Below are 15560 nucleotides of genomic sequence, written 5' to 3' on the forward strand. Positions count from 1 at the left end.
TTAAAATTCCAGATTACATTTTCTATATGAAATCCAATATTTGTGCATACAGAATGGCAATACATTAATCATTTTATCAATCATTAAGTCAAAATAGTTTAATGTTAAAGGATAGCAACACGAATTAAATTGAGACTTAAAGAATTTCGTTAGGGAAATGTGTGAATGTTGTAGCGACGTCTCGTTACGTCACGCAAAGCGGAAGTTTAGTGACGTCATATCCTGGCGTTCTTACGTCATTCAACGTCGTTTCTAAGACGATTTAAATCAAGGAGACGAGGGAATTGAGACGAGCTGTACTGCTTGTTTGTTGTTGATTTACATAAAAAAATAATTCAATATAAAAATGGAGGACGATGGAAAACAAATGTCGCTGTACGGTAAAAGGATTTAAACCCCACAAGAACAAATGGGTTTATGGAAAAACATAGTATGGGTAAGCCGAAAATGTAAAATGTGTATAATTATCTTTAGATCTTATTGAGAAAGTGGATAAGTAAATATTTAAAAAATATAAATATTTATTGTTTTAAAATTAAACGATAATTCAAATGTTACCTTTATTTTTAGACTTTGGACTGAAAATAAAGAGGATATGATAAAAATTGTCCAGCATCTATTAATACACTTTATAAATAACATAATAATATAAATATAGCTATATAGCTAGTTTTCTAACGTCGTTTGTCATTAATACTCTGTATAAATAAAGATGTTTCAATAAAACGGCATATATAAGGTTCATCACTAAAAATACCGGTTAGCGAAAAAAAGTAGCAAGAAAATTCGGTTGGTTTAAAGGAATATCTATCCAAATAGAGACCCCAGTCAAAACCTTGCCATTTATGTTTGTATTGTCGGCATTTTGTATTCTGTTTTAAGAGTCTTTTTATGTGTTTTAAGGTATGTATACCAAGTTATTGAGACATAATGTTCTAACTTTAAAAGGGGAACATGAATTATTTTATTTCCCGAAATACAGACATGTATAAAACAATTGATAATGCCACGCACCTATAATTACATTTTATCTGCAGTAATGTTATATTGAGTACAAAAGATCTCACGCCTACAAAAAATCATTTTTTATTGAAAACTCTTTGAAAACGCATCAGTACCGTTAATTAGAGTGTGAACCACGGTATTTTATATTCATAATGATCCACAACGATTTTTCTATTACCCCTGCTTATATTCCCACGCCTATTTAAAGGTGGCTGGTTAGAGTTGTACAAACACATAGGTAAATGGTTTTTGCAATGTCATCGTTGATTTATCCATTTTGTGCAGCGTGCCGTGAATACATGTTGTGTTAAAAGTGCAAGTTTTATTTTAAAAAAGCCACAATTGTTGGAAATTTTGACGTCGTTTGATTATATAAACCACTGCTTAAAGAAATTATAAAATAGACCGATCAAAGAAAACCGAAATAAGGCTCGATTATTCATTGTCGGCTCGGTTACTTCTTACATGTTCCCCGGGTACTCTTAGGTATACTTACATGTACCCCGGGTACGGTACATATACTTAAACGTACCCGGGAATTTTAGCGCTAAACCGTTCGTTGTCGGCTATTTTTTTTTAAATTAATCATGTTTAAATTTATGTCAATTTTCCTTTTTAAAAGACCTCTCTACTATCGGAACTCATACCCAAAAAGCTTTTTAGTGCATTTTTTTAAAAAGAGAAGTTTGTTAAAGATAAATAGATGGATATATATCGTTTTACGGTAATCGGTAGCGCGTTCTACGACATCGGATTTTGGTCGGGAATACAAATCGGGTACAGTCTAATATCGACCGGGTACGTTTAAGAATATTTACAGTACCCGGGGTACATTTAAGAAGTACCCGAGCCGACAAAGGCGAATCGAGCCGAAATAAGGCTAAGCAAAAAACACTTTGATAGTTCTCGTAATGTATAATGTATAGCCCGTCTCCAGAAAACGTAAAAATCATACGAAAGGAAAATGTAAAAAAATCACTTGTTTCCATGCAAAAAAATACGGAAAAAATGCATGTATGCAGATTCAGATAACCACACATATCTACTACAATGAAGTTCAATCATCAATCACTAAATTTCTTAGTTTATTTGATTAATTGCATAGTCGTGAATAAAAATGTGAACCTAAAAATATAAAAAGATATCAACTATAAGGGAAAATACCTCGTTATTTTTGGTAGAACTTAAAGGGGTACCTTTTTCCTATTATGTATGAATGGGTCAAAATGTTAACATTTGTAATAATGTCATTATTTGTATTTTCTGAAAAAAAATCATGTTCAAAGTAAAGTAATGGATATTCTGAAATGCATTCAAACACAGTGCATGTATTACGTCATTTCTCATCCAGAGGACAAATAATATCAGCCGGAAGCATCGTACAGTGGTCGGGGAAGGTTCACAAACCTGGCCTTCCGGCCTGCGATACTGGAGCAGGCACGAGCTGGACGACTTCATAGCGGACCGGAAGCACACCTTCCTTGGGGCTCGAATCCGACCCACCGTGGTACGTACAAGCGTGTAGGTCGCCGTGGCGTAATGGATATGGTGTCCGCCTTACGACCGCGAGGTCACGTGTGGATATTGGGTGGAATGATTGCGATGGTTACCGCGGCGGAAGTGGTGGTAGAGATTATGTTGCTGATGTTGGTGGTGATGATGGTGGAAGAAGTTGTGTAAGTGTTTGTGAAAAAATGGTGAGGATAATGGCGAAAGATCTGGACTGGTCATGGTCGAAGTTTCGTAGATCTGGACTGGTCGTGGTCGTAGTTTCGTTGGTTGATATTGATTTCAATTATAACGTCAAAAAACGATGATGAAAACAAACAATGGTTGGTATTTATATGAAAATAATATTGTGTCTTACTCATGACCTTATAAGGGCACTTTTAATAAATATCTGTAAATAGTTTATTATTTAATAATGACTTAAAAAAAGCATAATAACGGCATTCTCTTTCTTGCTTTAAACGGTAATCTTATTAGAGATCTTTAAGTTTGTGTGTGTCAAATATACAAAAAAAAGCCAGCTGCGAAAGTAAGCCTTAAGCTTTATGAGCTTCATATGTCAACCATTATTAAACCATTATTAAAATTTAAAGGTTATTTTGAGCGTATGTCTATCGACATCAACATGTTTTAAATAAAAAGTTATACATTCATTGCATGTATTTTATTATGTTTAACCTGGATATTTTTTTTCTTAAAGCTAATTTCACATGAAGTGTTCACTTAAGTGCAGCGCAGGTTACGATTTCCAAACGAAACTTTGTGATTCCGACCCTTTACCATCTCAAGCATAGGCACATAGGCCTAATGACATTTTTTTCAATTTCGATTTAGGCTGACGCCATAACATATCACATAGTCTTTTACATTTAACAAATGACCACGTCACGCCGCCTACGATATATTTATTATTTTGCAGTGTTCTGACCGTATATAATTATAAAGACATCCTGACATTATATGTAGGCTGTTGTCGTTACGCTTGACGATATGTTAGAATATTTGCTTTCGGCTTACGTCAAAACCCGATTACGACGTTTTCATATGTTACTTAATCGTGCCTCGTATCGTTATTCAACATTAACATGTTTTAAATAAAAAGTTATACATTCATTGCATGTATTTTATTATGTTTAACCTGGATATTTTTTTTCTTAAAGCTAATTTCACATGAAGTGTTCACTTAAGTGCAGCGCAGGTTACGATTTCCAAACGAAACTTTGTGATTCCGACCCTTTACCATCTCAAGCATAGGCACATAGGCCTAATGACATTTTTTTTCAATTTCGATTTAGGCTGACGCCATAACATATCACATAGTCTTTTACATTTAACAAATGACCACGTCACGCCGCCTACGATATATTTATTATTTTGCAGTGTTCTGACCGTATATAATTATAAAGACATCCTGACATTATATGTAGGCTGTTGTCGTTACGCTTGACGATATGTTAGAATATTTGCTTTCGGCTTACGTCAAAACCCGATTACGACGTTTTCATATGTTACTTAATCGTACATCGTATCGTCCATAAACGTGTGTGCATTGCTTTCTTTAGCCAGTATTTCAACCATTCAACGACATCACTGCATATGACACAGGCTAATTGTTTACCGCCTTTTTCATGTTTTACTGGCTGTCGTCTTACCCCTGAAGCAGATGTATTGATGTTCTACAACAGGTTGACGAAATGTCCCCTATATCGGATCGTTTCATGTTCTACAACAGATTGACGTAATGGCCCCTATACCGGATGTATTCATATTCTACAACAGGTTGACGTAATGTCACCTACACCGGATATTTTCATGTTCTACAACTAATTGAACATAGGCCCATATACATTGTTTTCATAATCTCATACAGGGTAACGTAATAACCCTCTTCCTTTACGACAGATGTTTTCATGTTTTAACATAGGCTGACGTTATACCCCCCTACGAAAGATGTGTCAACCGCGGAGATGGCTATGACGCCAAGATGCATCGTGACGACCGGAAGAGCGTTAACAAGATCGGTTATTCCTTTCATGATGAGGTAAACAGCCTCTATTTCCGTCGACTTTGTGCACATCCTCTGTTTAGTAAATATGAGCATCGCTTTTGGAAAAGGTGGTCTAATGCTTTTGCGTAGATTGTCTTCCAAGATAAGCCTATGTAGTCCACACAGGCTAAGCAGGGACGACAGTTTACTCTCTTGTGTTGTTTTTTTTTGTTCAAATGATGTCTATTCTAAAATAATATTAAGTCTAGACAGAGAGTGTCGTCCCTGATTAGCACATGCGTAGTACACAGGCTAATCTGCGACTATACTTTATGAACATGCATTAAGCCTTGTTTTCCCAAGGCGAGACTCGTATATGTGCTGTCCAAAAGCGGTGTAATACATTAAGGACCAATAAACTTGTATGTGTTGTTGAAATCTTTCCAAAGATACCAATAACAGTTTATTGACAGAAAATCGACTTGAAACTGCTTTTGTACGTCAAAGATGCTCAATGCGCTCGAGCAAAAAACCCCACATATTTTTACACTAGGGAACAATAGAACGGACAGATACGAGTTTCAATTGTTCTATACTTTATTTTGCTAAGGTAGTATACGTTTATAATATAATGAGATTAACATATTTCATTTAAATGACTAAGAGCCGTTTATCAGCCCATAAAGGCCGTCGTCGTTAAATGCTTTCTCATCAAACGCAACATCGTTATTTATTTGCATATGATATACCGGTAAACAGCACTCATGTGAGCCAAATTATTAACATGACCTGACTACGGAATACCATTAGGGTCATCGTGGTTACTATAATTCAGGGGGCGACAATGCAATAGTAAGGTGGCGACAATGCGATAGTACGATAGTGACAATGCGATAGTACGATGGCGACAATGCGATAGTACGATGGCGTAAATGCGATAGTAATATCGTACTGTCGCCATCGTATCGTCGCATTGTCGTCATCGTACTATCGCGTAATTGTTCTGTCGTCATCGCATTGTCGAATTGTCGCCATCGTACTATCGCACTGTCGCCATCGTATTGTCGCACTATCGCATTGTCGTCATTGTACTGTCGAATGGTCGTCTATCGCCTTCAGGTACACAAGCGCACATCGTATTTTTCTTAGATGGAACCACTTTTATAAATACTTTACCATTCGGCATATAGTTTGTCACAAATCGGGTTTTAGTTTTATTTCATTATAACTTTAACCTCTTTCAAAGTACATCTTTATAAAGTCATCTATTTTGTTTCTTCAATAAGAATAGTGTGTGTACCGGAAGGCGACAGTCGACAATTCGATAGTACGATTGCGACAATTCGACTATGCGATACTGCGGTAATGCGATGACGACAGTGCGACAATATTATGGCGACTTTGCGATAGTACGACGGCGACAATGCGATAATACGATGACGACAGTACGATAACGCGATATTACGATGGCGACAATGCGATGATACGATGGCGACAGTACAATATGACTATTAGTGCTGCAACAATATACCGATATATCGGTATATATCGCAATACGCAATCCGCATATTGTATTGCGATACAATTTTCATCATACCGGTACGAAAATTTTACAAAAATTCATTCACATTTCGTCATGAAAAGCCATCCGAAATATTGATAACAAGGTAAACAAAACAAAGCAGTGTAAATAATATTTTTGGTAAAAATAGCATTCTGAAAAGTATATTATACGGAGTAGCGTTATTACATCGGAGCATTCGTTCGATGCTTTTGAACAGATTATCGTTGAATTAATTGCGCACAGCTGTTTCGTTCGATTTTGAATTGAGCATTATTAAATTTGTAATCCAAATTTCGGAAATACGCTTCAAAATTTTAATGCTAATGCGACAATAAAAAATTATAGCGTCAAATAAAAAGTGCTTTATCCTTTGTCTCAATAAAAAGTAGGCGAAAATTATACAGACATGTAGAACGTCGCATGGAAAGTATGGGTGTATTTTGCGTTGTATAAAAACGGGAACATCACGTCAGTTGAATTAAGCGTGTTCAGTGGAAACAACGTCCTGGTTGGACGTTATTTCATCACATCTTTAAATAGTAACAAATGCTAAAATGTATTTGATACTTAAGGAAAGTAGCGAATGTTTGTGTTTCGTGTTATTCTTGAGCACATTTACCGGTATAGTAAATATTTACCAAAATTTGCTTTAAAACTGGAATATACGGGATTATCGGGTAATTGGCAAGTTATAATTTTGGTGAGAGTTAGCAATATATTGCGATTTATTGCAATACGGGTTTTTGAACTGACAATATATTGCAGTACGGTTTTTGGCGTATTGTTGCAGCACTAATGACTATAGTGTTTTCGCATTGTCGTCATCGTACTATCGCATTGTCGCCATCGTACTATCGCATTGTCGCCATCGTACTATCGCACTATCGCATTGCGCCCTCTGGCTTTTAAAGTGTAACCCACGATGGCCTTAACGGTATTCTGTACCTGACAAATAGTTTTGCTATTTAAAAGAGGGGTTTATAGCAGCGCTGTGTCTTATGACGTCTTCTTTGCATTGTAAAGGGCTTTCGGGTAGTTTTACCCTTTGTTATAAACAGGAAAATCAGCAACAGAATCACAGTTGTATCGAATGGAAAAAACACGTTTTATATTGTTGATAAAAGTAATTAGGGGAAAGTATTTTTTAACATTTAAGTAGCGGCAGCGAACAGATCCATTGCTTAATACTGAGAAATAGTTTTTAATAAATAAAAAATATTGGAATAGTTTAAACGAGAAATCAGCGGACATAATGCTTAATCTATATACATGTATATATAAAACATTTTAGGAGCGGCAACGCACTGTACCACTGTTGTCGTCATCTACATACGGGCACCGCCTGGGCCGGCCCCTCGAGCCATTTGCCCGTGGCCACGTGCGCGTTGAGAGGGCCGGCAAGGGGTTCTTACACACATGGGGCACAGGGTGACCTCCCATTGAGGACATCTCGTTGAAATGCAAACTTTAGAAGTGTTTCCTTATTTATATTCTTTACTTGCATAATCATACATGTTATAAAATGATTTTGATATTGAAACATGAATGTCAACGCAGATTTGTGAAAATTGTCAAATGTAATTATTTAATATATTTCCCTTTAAATTAAATATTTGTTTCGCATTTAACTTTTCTTCTCAATGCCACGTTTCAATAGTTAAGCTAGTTAAATAAAGTCTTCGTTTCTTCATTTCGTCTTCGATGTTGTGTTATGTAGTGACCATCATGTCTATAATGGTTGTATGTAGCCGTTGTTAAAATACACAAATACTTTGCATTTAACGACTTTTCCTTATTCCGCATCCTTTTAAAACATCAATTATAGCAGACACGTTAAGACGCCAGTTTTTTATTTTTATAATTTTGTACAGTTATACATTAAACATAAAACAGCAACACAGTTATAAATCATCATAATAATAAGTGACGACATTCGTTTTTTTTTATTTTTCGTTTAAACGAAGTCTCTAGTATATATCCGGTCTATTCGGAAAGTGTCTTCCTTGATTAGCCCGTGAGGAATGCAGCGTCATGCGATAATGGGTCTTCGGCAATATGCAGCCAACCCTCTACGGACTGCAGCGTCCTGCGATAATGGGTCTTCGGCCGTAGCGGACTGCAGCGTCATGCGATAATGGGTCTTCGGCCATATACAGCCAACGTAGTTGCAGACTAGCATGTCAATTTTCAATGCGGTCAGGAGCTACATCGACAGTTAAGGAGACCACGAATTCGTGTGTGACTTCAAAGCGGCAGCTCGCGATTAGCTAGCGGGTGTGACTTCAAAGCGGCAGCTCGCGATAGCTAGCGGGTGTGACTTCAAAGCGGCAGCTCGCGATTAGCTAGCGGGTGTGACTTCAAAGCGGCAGCTCGCGATTAGCTAGCGTGTGTAACTTCAAAGCGGCAGCTCGCGATTAGCTAGCGGGTGTGACTTCAAAGCGGCAGCTCGCGATTAGCTAGCGGGTGTGACTTCAAAGCGGCAGCTCGCGATTAGCTAGCGGGTGTGACTTCAAAGCGGCAGCTCGCGATTAGCTAGCGGGTGTGACTTCAAAGCGGCAGCTCGCGATAAGCTAGCGTGTGTGACTTCAAAGCGGCAGCTCGCGATTAGCTAGCGGGTGTGACTTCAAAGCGGCAGCTCGCGATTAGCTAGCGGGTGTGACTTCAAAGCGGCAGCTCGCGATTAGCTAGCGGGTGTGACTTCAAAGCGGCAGCTCGCGATTAGCTAGCGGGTGTGACTTCAAAGCGGCAGCTCGCGATTAGCTAGCGTGTGTGACTTCAAAGCGGCAGCTCGCGATTAGCTAGCGGGTGTGACTTCAAAGCGGCAGCTCGCGATTAGCTAGCGGGTGTGACTTCAAAGCGGCAGCTCGCGATTAGCTAGCGGGTGTGACTTCAAAGCGGCAGCTCGCGATTAGCTAACGGGTGTGACTTCAAAGCGGCAGCTCGCGATTAGCTAGCGTGTGTGACTTCAAAGCGGCAGCTCGCGATTAGCTAGCGGGTGTGACTTCAAAGCGGCAGCTCGCGATTAGCTAGCGGGTGTGACTTCAAAGCGGCAGCTCGCGATTAGCTAGCGGGTGTGACTTCAAAGCGGCAGCTCGCGATTAGCTAGCGGGTGTGACTTCAAAGCGGCAGCTCGCGATTAGCTAGCGTGTGTGACTTCAAAGCGGCAGCTCGCGATTAGCTAGCGGGTGTGACTTCAAAGCGGCAGCTCGCGATTAGCTAGCGGGTGTGACTTCAAAGCGGCAGCTCGCGATTAGCTAGCGGGTGTGACTTCAAAGCGGCAGCTCGCGATTAGCTAGCGGGTGTGACTTCAAAGCGGCAGCTCGCGATTAGCTAGCGTGTGTGACTTCAAAGCGGCAGCTCGCGATTAGCTAGCGGGTGTGACTTCAAAGCGGCAGCTCGCGATTAGCTAGCGGGTGTGACTTCAAAGCGGCAGCTCGCGATTAGCTAGCGGGTGTGACTTCAAAGCGGCAGCTCCCGATTAGCTAGCGGGTGTGACTTCAAAGCGGCAGCTCGCGATTAGCTAGCGGGTGTGACTTCAAAGCGGCAGCTCGCGATTAGCTAGCGTGTGTGACTTCAAAGCGGCAGCTCGCGATTAGCTAGCGGGTGTGACTTCAAAGCGGCAGCTCGCGATTAGCTAGCGTGTGTGACTTCAAAGCGGCAGCTCGCGATTAGCTAGCGTGTGTGACTTCAAAGCGGCAGCTCGCGATTAGCTAGCGGGTGTGACTTCAAAGCGGCAGCTCGCGATTAGCTAGCGGGTGTGACTTCAAAGCGGCAGCTCGCGATTAGCTAGCGGGTGTGACTTCAAAGCGGCAGCTCGCGATTAGCTAGCGGGTGTGACTTCAAAGCGGCAGCTCGCGATTAGCTAGCGTGTGTGACTTCAAGCGGCAGCTCGCGATTAGCTAGCGTGTGTGACTTCAAAGCGGCAGCTCGCGATTAGCTAGCGGGTGTGACTTCAAAGCGGCAGCTCGCGATTAGCTAGCGGGTGTGACTTCAAAGCGGGCAGCTCGCGATTAGCTAGCGGGTGTGACTTCAAAGCGGCAGCTCGCGATTAGCTAGCGGGTGTAACTTCAAAGCGGCAGCTCGCGATTAGCTAGCGGGTGTAACTTCAAAGCGGCAGCTCGCGATTAGCTAGCGGGTGTGACTTCAAAGCGGCAGCTCGCGATTAGCTAGCGGGTGTAACTTCAAAGCGGCAGCTCGCGATTAGCTAGCGGGTGTGACTTCAAAGCGGCAGCTCGCGATTAGCTAGCGGGTGTGACTTCAAAGCGGCAGCTCGCGATTAGCTAGCGGGTGTGACTTCAAAGCGGCAGCTCGCGATTAGCTAGCGTGTGTGACTTCAAAGCGGCAGCTCGCGATTAGCTAGCGGGTGTGACTTCAAAGCGGCAGCTCGCGATTAGCTAGCGGGTGTGACTTCAAAGCGGCAGCTCGCGATTAGCTAGCGGGTGTGACTTCAAAGCGGCAGCTCGCGATTAGCTAGCGGGTGTGACTTCAAAGCGGCAGCTCGCGATTAGCTAGCGGGTGTGACTTCAAAGCGGCAGCTCGCGATTAGCTAGCGGGTGTGACTTCAAAGCGGCAGCTCGCGATTAGCTAGCGGGTGTGACTTCAAAGCGGCAGCTCGCGATTAGCTAGCGGGTGTGACTTCAAAGCGGCAGCTCGCGATTAGCTAGCGGGTGTGACTTCAAAGCGGCAGCTCGCGATTAGCTAGCGGGTGTGACTTCAAAGCGGCAGCTCGCGATTAGCTAGCGGTAGGTTGTTCACACTAGTATTTAGCTTTACTGGCCGCATATGGCATAAAACCCATCTTCGCACGTCATTTGATATGTTACACAATGTAAGCAATGAGGACACTACAATTGAACAGATGGGCCCACCGTATTTTCTCAGAGATTAGCAAAGATTATCAACCATTTTTAGCCAATCGATTGTGTTTTCTCTCGTGTATATTTACGGCGTAACAAATACATATAAAATATCGGTTTATTTATTAATTCATTTATTAATTTATTATTTGTTAATTTATTCATTGCATGCACACTCGTATAAATAAACATGTGTCATCATGAATGCATAAAAACACGAAAACGTGCTTTTTGGATTATTTTTTTGTTGTCGGGTAGTTTTGTTTTGGTCTTGACATGTCCTTTGGCTGCCGTTTATGCAAGCCAAGTATATTAATGTGTCTTGGTCGAAATCGTTGCAAATGCAGAACACAATTCAGTGAATCGATAAGTACACATTAAAACATTTGAGCCGTGTTCTGTGAAAAGTTTTTTTTTTTATACATATGCGTAAAATGAAGTTCTAGGTTAGCCTGTGCAGTCCGCACAGGCTAATCAGGGACGACACTTTCCGCTTAAACTTGATTTTTGCTTAGAAGAGACTATCTTTAAACGAAAAATACAATGCAAGCGGAAAGTATAGTCCCTGATTTGCCTGTGCGGATTGCACGGACTTATCTGGGACGACACTTAACGCACATGCATTAAACCCCATTTTCACAGAGCACGGCTCATATAGTTGCGAGAACTTTAATACCTGATAATGACGTGTTCTTTTACTAACCTTTTGTTTAATGTAGCTTGTAACTGACATTACACTATTACTGACTGAAATGCAGCCATCATGTACCTTAATTATAAAGCCACGAACTATTGTACTCATATCAAAAATAGCGGCATGCCGACGACAACCGGCTTCAGCATATTAACCAACAAATACCCATTAACATAACACCGCCCCTAATTCGTTTGCAATTACCGTAGCAACTTATACGTTTGGCACGTCAAAGTGCACACTCAATTCTTCTTGCCAGCGAGTATTGACCGGAATCAATGTTCCGACTGAGGACGCATTCCGTTGGATATATATTTGCCTTATACAAATAATAGTTTCCCGCGTGAAGAACATAATTCAGTTAATCGATTACGACACCGTACAACATATAAGCTGTGCTCTGTGAAAAGGGGGTTAAATGCATGTGCGTTAAATGTCGTCCCAAAATAGCCTCTGCATTCCGCAACTGCATCCAATGCAATATAATGTAGCTCAATGCAACATTGGAAACGTTACACTCCATCCTTTGACTCAATGCAACATTGGGCACGTTACACTCCATCATTGGACTCAATGCAACATTGGATACGTTGCACTCCATCATTTTTAAAACTCAATACAACATTAAAAACGTTACACTCCTTCATTTGACTCATTTCAACATTTGACAGGTTACACTCCATCATTTTACTTATTGCAACATTGGACACGAGACACTCCATCATTTAACTAAATGCAACATTTGACAGGTTACACTCCATCATTTGACTAAATGCAACATTGGACACGTTACACTCCATCATTTAACTAAATGCAACATTGGACACGTTACACTCCATCATTTGACTAAATGCAACATTGGACACGGTACACTCCATCATAAGACTAAATGCAACATTGGACACGTTATACTCCACCATTTGACTAAATGCAACATTGGACACGTTTCACTCCTTCATTTGACTAAATGCAACATTGGACACGGTACACTCCATCATTTGACTAAATGCAACGTTGGAAACGTTACATTCCATCATTTGACTGAGTTCAACATTGGACACGTTACACTCCATCATTTGACTAGGTGAAACATTAGGCACGGTACACTCCATCATTTGACTGAATGTTTTCATCAGAACACGCAACAAAAGCTGTCTAAACAACAGCTGTCTGAATAACGTAAACACGCCATTTAGTATTTAACTGATGTAATACTTGACATGATCAATTTTGTTGACAAACAATGGTCATTACTCAATAAGCTTGGTTACCGCAAGCAACTCAGGAAAGCTTCAACTGTTCAAACATTCTTAAAGTGGTTTGTTCAAATATTGACAAGAGGTCAATTAAAAAAACTTTTTAAACATAGAGTATATCAGGAAACCAAAATGCACTAACGATGAATGAACATACTTAAACAGATTTTCTTTTAAAGTAATCATTGGTTATTTTTGTTACTGTTGCTACATCAGGCGGGTCTCTCACACAAAGTGAGTCCCGGGCATTTATATCTGTAAATGAGTATTACGCAGTACAAGTGTATTCCTAAAGGATAGAATACAAATAATAATAATATCTTCTGCACCAATTACTAAATTTAATTTTGTATTGGGTTATAATTTATCTCTTCAAACAAAATGCGTTCCCAGCTGAACTAATATTTATGAACATGAAAACAATAGCAAAGATTACTGGTACTATGTATATACCAAGAGGTTAAATAATATGAATATAAAGAAAACAAACATGCACATTAAGCCCGTTTGATGACATATGTTGACTCAAACAGTTAAGAAATGTTCAAATAATATTTTGATTCTCGCAAAGAAACTTTGATCTATCATTTTATCTTTCATTTGGTGGAATATTAGAATAACCGTATATTGAAAAGTCCACACTGTACAAGTCTTTGATCACGTCAACAACATCTTTGCTGACGCCTTCATACGCTTTTTTTAACGCATTCTCTCGTTGAATTTGACGTTCTTCCGACGACAAAGTATACTTGAATATTTCCGCCAAAATTATATCGGAAACTAGGGACGGATCCGAGCTGTTCCGAATTGACTCGAACGTTCCTTGCGGGTATCCTCGGTCCTCGCGAATATAGCCCTGTAGGTCACAATATACTAAATAATTTCATTATATAATTCAATGTCAAAGCGACAACTTAAAGCGAAAATGAATGCTCTTTTTTTACAAACAGCCACCCCCCATAACAATGCATTTACTAAACGATTATTCTAAGCTGAATCGAATAAGGCGATACAAACAATCTGTCATGTACAAAGCAAAAAAGACCTCGAAACAAATCAAAATCGACTATTTTTTATCAGCTTTGTTCGGCCGTTTTCTAGTGGAATGTAACCTGTTTCAGAGCAATGCTTTACGACAGTCTCTATTTTTATCATTTTTAAGTGATTGATAAGTGAACACCTGTGCTTACCTTATCAATATCTTCAAAATATAAAATCTGAACAACTGTCTTAATTGTACAGTATGCCTTCGAGTAAAATATGATGATTTTCTAAACGATTATTTAGTATAATTTTACCTGAATCTGGAAAGAGCGCCATATTCTTCGAGTGACCTCCAGCCAAGGCCTACATCGGCTAATTTCGGCCGCAGAACTCCGCTCTAGAATTGTGGCCACAATCCCCGGCAAGGATGACTGAATCCGCTTGCCCTCCAGCGTATGCATGATGAAGTTGAATTTTTCTGTCGAGACGTTCAGCTTCTGCAATACGACGCCAATGTCGTTTGTAAATGTTTCTTGTTTCACAATGTACTGAGCGTTAACCTCGCAAGAACCGCAAATAGAATAAATCGGTGCCCAGTGTTGATCTAAAGATTTGCCTGCTTTCGCTTCGTTTAAAATCAATTGGAGAAAGTCTTGAAAAGACACATCCGTTGGGCACAGTGATTTGTTTTGAATGCCTAGGACAGCGTAATTTGTGTGTATTCTAATGGGCAAGTATGATTTGTCGATGAAAGCCGAGTAAAGCCGAGAATATGGGTCACGTGTCGGGAGAATTGTTGGAACTTTGGCACTCTTCACGTACGTGAATGAGGAAGAAAATGTGTAACGACCGGCGTGTATAGAACTGCGTTTCTTTTCCAAAAGCTTCTTGCCAAAATCGACTCCATTGTCAAGAGTTGTGAATAACAGTGTCCAAAAAGTGGACCCAACTTTTGGCACTTTGCAATATGCGATATTGTAAACCTTGGAATGAAAAAACAGTCCGCGTTCCGTTCCCTTATAAGTTGCGTTGAGTAAAATGTCCTTGAAGCACGTTGTGTTTAAATGCATTGACCTTCGTTCCAGGTCATTTAATTGACTGAGTATAGAAGTGTTCTTGCTAATAAGAACACTATCTTCTGAGTTTGTGTGGGAAAAATCATCCGGCGCGCCGCCAGATGCGGTTGGGGTTGGAGTAGGTGGCCTCGTGTTCTGAAATATGGCTGTTTGCGGCTGTGGCTGGAAAGGCCATGGAGGTAGCGAAGCGCCGAGTGTCGGAAGTAGCAAAGACAGAGAAACGGGCGTCGACATAGTCCAAGTGGCATTTCCCGGTAGACTGTCATTATGCTGGTGCAAGTCTCTCGCAACACCTGAAGAAAACAACACTCTTTATTTCGCTCCAGTAGCAAAACTGAATGTTGAAAGTAAAACATGCACGTTCTTTGTTTAAATGACGAGGAAAAACCCGACCACAATCTGAACTGAAAATATTTGCACCGATAAGAGAACATTTACTTAAGGGTCAGCATAGCTAAGAGATAGCGTTCCATGAAGTGAAACCTTCAGTTTTAAATATTCTAACGCAATACAAAAATAAGTCCCAAAACATTAACGGTTCTCGCACGGAATTAACTTAATTTTAAAAGCAAATCACAGTAAGCCGGGACCTATATTCTATACATAAAAACCTACTGTATGCAATTAGG

At 40.2% G+C, this 15560-nt stretch overlaps 2 protein-coding genes across 2 annotated transcripts; one reads left to right on the forward strand and one right to left on the reverse strand.

Annotated features, from left to right (window-relative positions):
• The first annotated feature begins 245 nt into the window (after nucleotides 1-245).
• Nucleotides 246-7755, forward strand: LOC127838445 (uncharacterized protein C5orf49-like). Its single transcript, XM_052366236.1, has 4 exons — nucleotides 246-436; nucleotides 2357-2512; nucleotides 4439-4555; nucleotides 7357-7755. Exons 1-4 carry the CDS (start codon nucleotides 410-412, stop codon nucleotides 7495-7497), a joined length of 441 nt encoding a protein of 146 aa, XP_052222196.1. The 5' UTR covers nucleotides 246-409; the 3' UTR covers nucleotides 7498-7755.
• Nucleotides 7756-13265: 5510 nt separating this feature from the next.
• LOC127838442 (carbohydrate sulfotransferase 10-like) lies at nucleotides 13266-15219 on the reverse strand. The gene is made up of 2 exons (XM_052366231.1): nucleotides 14170-15219; nucleotides 13266-13727 (listed from the first exon to the last, which is right to left on the reverse strand). The coding sequence occupies exons 1-2, from the start codon at nucleotides 15163-15165 to the stop codon at nucleotides 13461-13463; spliced, it is 1263 nt and encodes a 420-aa protein (XP_052222191.1). The 5' UTR covers nucleotides 15166-15219; the 3' UTR covers nucleotides 13266-13460.
• Between the last annotated feature and the right edge of the window lie 341 nt (nucleotides 15220-15560).

This window comes from Dreissena polymorpha, chromosome 7 (assembly GCF_020536995.1).
Source record: "Dreissena polymorpha isolate Duluth1 chromosome 7, UMN_Dpol_1.0, whole genome shotgun sequence".
Taxonomy (NCBI): Eukaryota; Metazoa; Mollusca; class Bivalvia; order Myida; family Dreissenidae; genus Dreissena; species Dreissena polymorpha.